This window comes from Nannobrachium achirus (genome assembly GCF_963921795.1).
Source record: "Nannobrachium achirus genome assembly, chromosome: 6".
Taxonomy (NCBI): domain Eukaryota; kingdom Metazoa; phylum Chordata; class Actinopteri; order Myctophiformes; family Myctophidae; genus Nannobrachium; species Nannobrachium achirus.
In genome coordinates, this window is record NC_137815.1 from 64,157,956 (window position 1) to 64,167,704 (window position 9,749).

The 9,749-nt window shown below is 46.1% G+C and overlaps 1 protein-coding gene across 1 annotated transcript; it reads right to left on the bottom strand.

The window, feature by feature from the left end:
- Nucleotides 1–450: 450 nt before the first annotated feature.
- On the bottom strand, nucleotides 451–9,439 carry LOC308287290 (inositol hexakisphosphate kinase 2-like). Its single transcript, XM_080728410.1, has 5 exons — nucleotides 8,728–9,439; nucleotides 5,113–5,350; nucleotides 3,542–3,723; nucleotides 2,557–2,732; nucleotides 451–1,083 (listed from the first exon to the last, which is right to left on the bottom strand). The coding sequence occupies exons 1-5, from the start codon at nucleotides 9,002–9,004 to the stop codon at nucleotides 496–498; spliced, it is 1,461 nt and encodes a 486-aa protein (XP_080584536.1). The 5' UTR covers nucleotides 9,005–9,439; the 3' UTR covers nucleotides 451–495.
- Nucleotides 9,440–9,749: the final 310 nt, after the last annotated feature.

Sequence of the window (9,749 nt, forward strand, 5' to 3'; positions counted from 1 at the left end):
TGAAAATCACAGTCAGTTAAAACAAAGACGATCGAGGGCTGCTCGTCCTTCAGCCCTTAGATAGACATGACATAATGGAACGAAAGAATACCACGAGAAGCACTGATGACAGAAACCAGGAGACCTCAAAAGAAAAAGTCTCTCTCCCTTCCCCTATTATACACAAACCAAGTCCTGGTGTTTTCTTTCCATGGGATATTATGAAGAGAGAACAAGAGCGTATAAAAAAAACACATATATAACTGTGCAAGTGCGGGTTTGTCAGTGTGCATTGTGTATGTGTGCGTGCACGTGCGCACACACAGGCTAGTCCAGTGTTTCTCAAAGTGGATTCCAGGGACTCTGTGGGTTCCTTTAGTGGGGTCTAAATTGACCCATACAAGTCTGTAACTCTGACAAGTGTACAAATGGAACCAAATGAACCCTCACAGGTTCATTTGGTTCCATTTGTACACTGTCAGAGTTAAGGGGGAGACACTAGGCCCATTTCCAACTCTAGGCTGTGCTCTGGTCCTCCATCTGGGAAATGATGGTGATCAAGTTCTGGAGGCCAAAGATGTATCCGCTGTCCTGGCCCTCGTGGACCACGCTGTCCTCCCCGTAGTGACGGCAAGTGGTGTGGGCAAAGTCGATCATCCTCACGTCCACCAGGGGGCATGAGGACGTGTTACCACCGCCGCTGGACGCGGAGGAGCAGTGTGGAAACGCGTGCGCGCCGCCCCCTTCATCCTCAACCCCATCCCCTCGTTCCTCCTCCTCGCCCTCTTCCATTACTTCTTCCTCCTCCTCCTCCTCCTCTTCGGAGAGACCGTCCTCCTCCGCACGCGGGCGCGCACGTGTCCGTCGGGGCTCGCCGTCGTAGATGACGAGCAGCGAGCTGGAGTAGAAGCGGTAGGACTCGCAGGACTCCAGGGCGGCCTGCATGTCCCTCAGACGGCGCAGCACGGGGGAGATGAGCTCGCGGCGCAGCCGCTGCCCGTTGTGGAAGAACTGGAACAGGGCCTCCTTGAAGCCTGCCAGCGTCAGCTTGCGGCCGTGGTACTTGTTCATGAACATCAGCTGGCCCGAGCTGTGCTGGTACACCTGGGGAGGGAGGAACAGTCAAGTGAAATGTTTGTAATAAGGCAGATCAGTAGAGAACACTTTTCACTGTTATGACGCTCTTACAAGTGGCTTTAATTCAAGTTCACCCCCGAATTTCTTCCAGCTGGAACCCCTGCATGTTAGTGCACATATTGCAATTTTCAACATGAACTACACAGTATGGCATGGCAAACATTTGATCTGACCCATAGTGTGCATCTCCATTAAACATGATGGGCTCTATTTTGACTGTCCACTGTACCAGCTCTTATGCCTTAACTTAAAGGCCTGTCCATACTGTCTCCGACCAATGACGTTTTCGTCGGAAAGGTCTCGTTTAACTACAAAATGACGTCACCCGAATCTTCTGAAAAGTATTACCCCGAGTTAGAGTTTGGAAAGCAGCATGTCGGAAAGTCTAAATTCTCCGACGAAAGGTTTGTTGGTCAGAGACAGTATGGACAGGCCTTTAAGTTAAGGCCTGTCCTTAGACAATCAAAATACAGCCCTATAACTGTTAATTAGGTCTGGAAGGTAGGGATTAAAGCAGATGACATAAATATTCACACAACACAGCAGCCAGCTAACACGACAACAATGCAGAAATTAGAAGCTGCTTCACTTCCTTGTTGGCAGTAATGGATTATCATTAGTAATTGTGAAATATGCAAAAACTGGAAGAAACAGAGAGGAGAGACAGTTGTTTCATTGAACAACATGATTGAGATGATATTGTTTTCCATCGATCAGTGGTCTATTACATTGCATAGCTCCACCTTTTCAGCATGGTTAGTACCAAAAGTACAGTGTCTATGCCAGAGGGGCAGCTAAAGAAGGTCAATTGGTAGTGGAAGAGTACAAAAACTAATTGTGCCATGCCGTCCTGTACAACAGTCGTTCTCAACCTTTTCAGGCCGGGACCCCCAAAATAATCATATTTTAACTGGGGACCCCCCCCACCCTGACGAGCATTAAGAGCAGAGGCATTCCATTTCGTATAACACGGTTCTAATGTGAAAATAGCAGATCTACATGCTCACAACGCTTCGTGTTGCGAGGCGTTGTGAGCATGTAGATCGGCTATTTTCACAATTTCTGCCTCTAATATTTGACATTATGGACAATGTTTATATTTTATCTTAGAGGAATTAAAATGCTCTTAAAAGTCCTTAAATTGTCACTTTAAAAAATGTGCAGATACCCTTCATACACTTATACAGTATGTTGGTTTGTTTACTGTTGATACTGTTGAGTGAGAAAACAATGTTGCACATTAATTTAATAATCTGGGGACCCCCCAAAATAATTTGGGGACCCCCCTGGGGGTCCCGACCCACAGGTTGAGAACCACTGCTGTACAATACCATACGCCACGTGGACGATGTGAACAAACGGCGGTAGTAACCTGCCCCAGAACAAACATTTGGTGTTCAAAACCTCTGTCTCCACGTAGAGAGTCAGCTGGGAGCCTACCTGCATGCCACAGAGACGGACTCCGATGGAGGCGGACGTGCTCTGCTGACATTTGCGGATCTGCATGGCTTTCTTCTCCTCGGAGGCGTCGTCTCCGTGCTGCCGCGTGCCCATCTTAAGGTCCAATACGCACGGCAACCTGTGACGCCACGTGAGATTCTCTAGCAGGATGAATTCTGGGAAACGGAGTCAAGGAGGTTTTCGAAAGGGATGAAGCATTGAAGTCATTCCTTCAGGGTTTAATGAATGGAGGATCGCCATTCTTCAACTGACATTTCTGCATCACAGCGTTGTGAACTGAGTCAGCAATACAGAACGAAGGTTTCTCCTCAAAACAATATCATCGTTGTCGGGTGGAAACCTTGTATGTCCAAATCTCTTCGTTTTGCACTTAAACTAGTGAAAACAGCCGATCTACAAGCACACAACGCCTCACACCGCGAGGCGTTGTGTGCTTGTAGATCTGCTATTTTCACTACCTTTGTGCAACGGCCTTGTATGATGAAGCAGGGCTTTACTTTGTCAAAAAACATACAAATTTGAAACTTGGAGATACAAGGTTTCTGCCCGACAGTGACGATATGCTTATATACTGAATATGACTGATATTAGTTGGCGATTGACTGTGTTCTCAACGCTATGAATGTCATAAATATAAATTACAGATGGGTCATAAGTTCCAGGTTGACAGCCCCCTACTTTGCTGGAGGATGCGTCACAGAGGCCCTCGTGAATCGATTACCTTGTCTTCCATGTTTGGACACAGAAGCATAGCGTGCTATTTTAATGGAAATATCCGTTCTATACATTATTTCTCCAGTTACAGCAATCTTCAAAACGCAACACCACTATGAGAGTGCTTTAGAAATTAGACTCCACAAGGCAAAGAAACAGACACCCAGGTGCTATATATTGACTAACACAGACCCTCTCAGCTCCCGGTTAACCTCGGCTGTGTTCAGTTCTCTGCTCAGTGAAAGGATACTGTACTGGTTGCGATGCTTGGCGTTGTCCTTCATCCTCTGCAGTTGCTGCTGGTGACACTTGAGGCTCCAGGGGTTGTGCTTGAGCTGTGGCACAGCGTTGCTGTGGCCCAGTTCCAGCGTGTAGTAGAGCAGATCTGCCTGTTGCAACCACTCCATGTCCATGTCCTGCTGGAGCTTGTGGCTGGTGGGAATCACAGAGAGAAGCTTGTCAGTTCCACAAAAAGCTGAATTCAATGACCATCTATGTTCCAACTGGCAGCCAGAAATCTCGCAGAGTTCAATAATAATGCAAAAGGACTGTGTAAAGAAATGTCTGTAATCACATGCTTCGAAGACACGATAAAATGCCAAAATCAGATTTTTGGCATATCTAGATTGGATATCAGATTGCACAACCTGGCCCTGGCCTGACTGACATGACAGGATAGTCATTGGTGCAGACTATTATAGTACATGTTGGATGTTTGTGTCATCACTCTGTTAGTGTCTATGTTCTTGCCAATGACTTGTGTCATTACCTCAAAACAAACACCAGATTGGTGCAGTGCAGGGAACTATGAAAGGAATAAGTGTCTTTGACATGTATACCAGACCATTTAATCAATGCAACAAGCAACAAGTGTCTGTCTGTTTTCCAAAATCATTTGTATTCCCAAGGGGTTCCCAATGCAGCAACAAGGAGTGTGTTGTCAGTAAGCTCCATATATGGAGAATATTATAAGGGCACATGCCCATATGGGCATATACTCATGACATCAACGATCTCCATGTATGGGCATAATAGGTACAATGACAGGCAGATACAGTTCGGATATCCAGTTGTCCAGAACCGCCGATCCAACCAATATGCCCATATGGGCATTCCAATATTTGGGCATACAGGTTCAAACCCTGCCTACGCCGACGTCAGCAAGGGGGGAAGACGACAGCCAGCCCCATGGCCTCCCCTAAGTAACAAGAAATCTTGTGAAATACAATGTTGTCAACCAATCATCAAGGACGATGATACACGAAAGAAGAAGAAGAAGTATATTGATGACATCAGGGTTATCCATATGGGCATAAAGGGGACACGGGCTGACAGATACAGACATCTCCATATATAGACACAAAAAATAAACGGACAGACGGCTACAACGGGTACTCTGACAAAGCCTCCAACACTATAACTCAGACATAGGCCTTTCAAACAAAAATGCCACACTGCAGACAAATGTGACAAATAACTTGTCACATGTGTTGTACTAAGGCCAAATCGGGCCATGCATTTAATAATTGTATAATTAAAATAGGTATTAAATAGAGGAAATAGCAGATCTACAAGCTCGCACAAGGGGTGAGCCTGTATATTGGCTATTATATTCCGCTATTTTTATAGAGATGAATGGAAACAATTCTGGCGATTATTCAAAAATAATTGCGATTATCTCAAATAACTGCAATCAGGCAATTATCTAATAATAATTGAGACATTCCTAACGCCTGAAAGCTTAGCCGTCCCTGGCCCAGTGTGTATAACTACTACCAGCATGTCCGTAAGATGGCGCATGCATGCCCGTCACGTCCTCACCTCTTGTCCTTGTCTTTGCGGGAGTGGCGGCTTCGGGCGTCCTTGCTGTAGTTATCGTCCATGAGCATGGGGGAAGCCATCTTTTTGCCCCGCTTGAGCATCTTGCTCTTGGGCTCGCAGTCATCCGAGAGCTCGTTGTTCTCCAGGTCCCCGGCGGCGGCCAGGTCGCTGTGGAGGGGGTACGCGATGAGGCACAGGGTCCCCTCCTCGTCCTCCTCGAAGCTCACCGACACCACGCCTGAGAGAGAGAGAGAGAGACGGACGGAGAGATGAAGACACATTCAAAGGACGTCCATATCTGCATAATTGAAGGGGATGATTTAATTTAACTCAGTGGTTCTCAACCTGTGGGTCGGGACCCCCAGGGGACCCCCCAAATTATTTTGGGGGATCCCCAGATGATTAACTTAATGTGCAACATTGTTTTCTCACTCAACAGTAAACAAACCAACATAAAGTTTAAGTGTATGGAGGGTATATACACATTTCTAAAGTGACAATTTAAGGACTTTATTAATACCACTAAAATGACAAATTAAGCATTGGCCAAATTGTCAAATATTAGAGGCATAAATAACCGATCTAGATCTGCTATTTTCACAATAGAACCGTGTTATACAAAATGTAATGCCTCAACTCTTGGCTTGGCATATATAATATGATTATTTTGGGGGTCGCCGCCTGAAAAGGTCGAGAGCCACTGGTTTAACTCACAGGGTGCATTCCCAACAACAGAGGACAATAAAAGCCTGTTAAGATCAAAGTGTCTCTTACCCCCGTTTTATTTTTGCTCTGCAGCACAGTTTACTTACAGAACAGCTTGTGTGCCTGCAGCCACATCTGTTATCGACACCTAGACAGAAAACCAACAAGACCTGGAAAACACTAGCACAGAGACACTGCACCTCAGGCCTCTCAGAGAGTGGAAGTGTGTGCATATCGACTTGTGTACAGTCACTAGACACGTTATGTGACAAACAACCCCCCTCCCACCCGCCCGCGCCCACCAATTCAAATACCATCAGAAGCAAGCAGGAAAATAAACGTACACGACACAAATGACTCACGGCTACAACATAATTACCATAATGTTATTTATTAAATCGAATTGCCAGTTTATCACGTAGAGCATGATGTAGATACAGGTGTACAGAATGAAACCCCACAGCCCAACAACAAGCAGCACTTAAATTACAATTGGATTGGACAAATCTGATAACCACCATCTTTGGCAGCAGACATTAAAATACACCAAATAACAAATGACATATTGCATTCCATTGCAGAAGCACTTCATATAAAGCAACCGTGGATACGCAGTCTTAACATCGCTATGGATGTTAACACTGTATGGATACAGAACATGTAAAGACAAAGTGCAGGGGAAATAAATGGCAGATCATATCATACACAATTGTACAAACAATGCTGACATAGGGAACAAAGGATTGGTGAGTGTATCTGTTCTTGGCAGAGAGGGAAGAGAAAGAGAATGACAGAGAGAGAAAGAGAGAGAGAGAGAGGAGGCAAAACTAAATAAAACCACATCTTGCGATCATGCAAGCATTTCTGAACGATTTTGGAAGCCTTGTAGTCTAGAAGAACAGTCTTGGCAAACACTGCTAATGACAATAATTGTATTCACCATTCCCTTTTCCACCGGGGACAATAATACCGCTTAGATAAATAACACTTAACGGTAATGTGCCTGTGGTTAAGGGGATGAACGGTGGTAGGCGAGCTTGAGGACATAAGCTAATTGGACAGTGATATACAGTGAACACAAGAGCAGGTATTCTCTCTGAATAAAAGACCGCTCGTCCAAAAGACACTCGCCCCGGGTCAAATGCGGCGCCCTTGGAACCGTCACCAATAGGTATTTCTAAACGTAACCTCTGTAAAACTATTGTATGCCTAAACCTAACCTTATTCCTAATCTTAACTTCATTAAAACTATGCTTAACCCGAACCTTATTCCTAACCGTTAACTCAACAAATACAAGAATCGCAGGGGGCGAGTGTGTTTTGGGCAAGCTTTCCGGTTATCTTCCCCGGCACCAGTCCTATACTGAATGTCACTCACAGCTAGGGATGGGACAATAAGCGATATTATCGTTTATCGTGATAAAAAAACACTCATGATAATCGTATCGTGGAAATTAAATTTATCGTGGGTCAATTCACCTTTTATTTGCAGAGCTGCATATCCGGTACCACTTAAACCCTCTATAATTGGCAAAAGGTACTTTTTTTCACTCTATCAAATGTCTTTGCCAAAACATAGCCGATCTACAAGCTCACAACGCGTCGCAGTGCGACGCGTTGTGAGCTTGTAGATCTGCGATGTTTTGGCAAATGTTCCACCACAGGATAATGGATTTTGATTATCGCGATAATATCGTAAATCGCGATTTCTTTTGTCACAATAATCGTGATATGACATTTTCATATCGTCCCATCCCTACTCACAGCATGGAGGATTTAACTCCTGTTTAATGAGGAACCAGGAAAAACATAATAACTGCATAGTGTACGTGAGGATGTTTCCAGGAAAACACTTTTCCACCGCGCAAGGTGTTTGATATGAGTCCATGAACAAAGGCTGTCTGTCTGTGACTGGTCTGACGTGTTACACCAGTCTACCACCATTCAAAACGTGTGGTATTTGAAGTCTAGCCAGTCCTTTTCGTGTGACCTCACAGCTTCTTCTATCTAGGGATCGGTTTCCTCTGGCCATCCGATCCGCGCAGGGTAGGATTCTCGCCTCGTCTCATTTTCACAGTGCCGCTGGAGCTCCGGACAGGGCTGTGATCTGTACAACTGGACAGGGAAACACTAGCACCCTCCTGTCTGCTTACCTGACGTGTCCCGCCCCCTCAGGTGTGGTTCAACCAATGGCCAAAGGGGGACTAGGGATGGGATGATATTATCGATATTATCGTGATAAATGCTCACAATTATCGTATTGCAGAGATTTTAATAAATGGAATCGTCCTCCGTCATACACTAGGATGAATTGTCTTTTGTTGAGCTGCAAATTCAGTACCACTTAAACCCCTCTATACTTTGACCTGTAAAGAGTGCATTTGCTACACACTTATTTCACTCTGCACAAATCGATTCACCAAAACCGCATTTTGATTATCGCGATAATATCGTTAATCGCAATAATTGTTTGCCACAATAATCGTGACATGTCATTTTTAAATCTCCCATCCCTAAAGGTATATCACTTGCTGCCCCCCTGTGGCAAGGGCCGCCATCATGAAGACAAGACACCTGAACAACAGAAGAATTGCCCCTGCAGGAAACTTTTGTCTTTTAACAGGGTGGACCTGTATGTAAGTATGTAACAAACAACACATACAGAACACATTATATTATCTAGAACAGTGTTTCTCAAAGTGGATTCCAGGGACTCTGTGGGTTCCTTTATGGGGGTATAAATTGGCCCATACAAGTCTGTAACTCTGACAGTGTACACTTTTGTACACTGTCAGACCTTGAAATGTGAAAGTTTGAGAAACACTGATCTAGAAGACCATTGGAGGGTGAAACAACACAGCCTCATCATCATCATCATCATCATCATGGCTTGTCTGGGCTGGGACTTACCTCTGTACTGCGGGGTGAACTTCCTCATGGGTGCGGGCAGGCTCTTGTAGAACTGGTGCTCGCGGGGGATCAGGGGCTTGCAGATGGTCTGCTCGCCGAAGCGCAGCACGCAGGAGTGGCCGCCCACCTGGTGGACGAAGGGCTCAAGCATCACGCCTTCCTTCTCCTGCACGTAGCGCTGCTGCTGCTGCTGCTGATTCTGCATCATCATCTTCTGCTGCTGCTGCTGCTCTGCCTCCATGGCCGCCTGGGCCTGCGCCTCCACGGCCGGACTCATCCTCCTCTGGCTCGGACCGCGCCGCCGCGAGCATTAGCCTGAATGCACACGCACGCAGGCACACACACTCACACGCACGCCGCAGTGGGGCCCGTCGTAGTCGCACACGCACTTGCGCTTCTCACGCACGCATGCAGATATAGAGGAAGGACGAACGAGTCCTCCTTGTTGTGGATTCTCACTCACACGCAGGATGTTGTCGTCCGTTTAAAAACGTTGTTAGCCCCTTCCTTCCTTCCTTCCGTGTGCGCAGCGTTCTTTAAATTAAACGTCGTCGTGTTTGCCCGAAAGAAAGACAAAGTAAAAATGTAGAGAGACGAGGCGAAGGAAGAGAGGATTGTTGCAGAAAGAAAGGAACTAAAGAAGTCTCCGTGTATGTCCGTTGGGGTTTTAAATTCTAGGCTGCTGCTGCTGCTGCTGCTGCAATGTCTCTCCGTTGAAGGCTGACAACTGTCTGACTGACAGCTCTGTCTCGCTCTGCACTGGCTCACCACCAATGGTAGAGCTCAGCTCCTCCCACCGTCCTGACACACATAACCAGGCCCCCCTCCCCAGTGGCGTCTGTTCAGAAAAAGCTAAGGTATGGCAACATGACCGGTGTCTTGCGCGCGCGCCCTCGCGCGCGTGCAAGACACCAGTCATGTTGCCATACCTTAGCAACAGGCACGATGAATTTATTTTAATGTGTACATTTTATTTTTTCCCCTTGTAGCCAGCCAAGCCAAGGTTGCCATACCCAATTGAC

Excerpts from the sequence above, each read along its gene's own strand:
- LOC308287290 (XM_080728410.1), bottom strand. The coding sequence starts at position 9,004 with ATGAGTCCGGCCGTGGAGGCGCAGGCCCAGGCGGCCATGGAGGCAGAG. Across the intron at positions 5,351-8,727 it reads GTTCACCCCGCAGTACAGAG|GCGTGGTGTCGGTGAGCTTC; the intron begins GTAAGTCCCAGC and ends TCTCTCTCTCAG. Across the intron at positions 3,724-5,112 it reads CGCAAAGACAAGGACAAGAG|CCACAAGCTCCAGCAGGACA; the intron begins GTGAGGACGTGA and ends GATTCCCACCAG.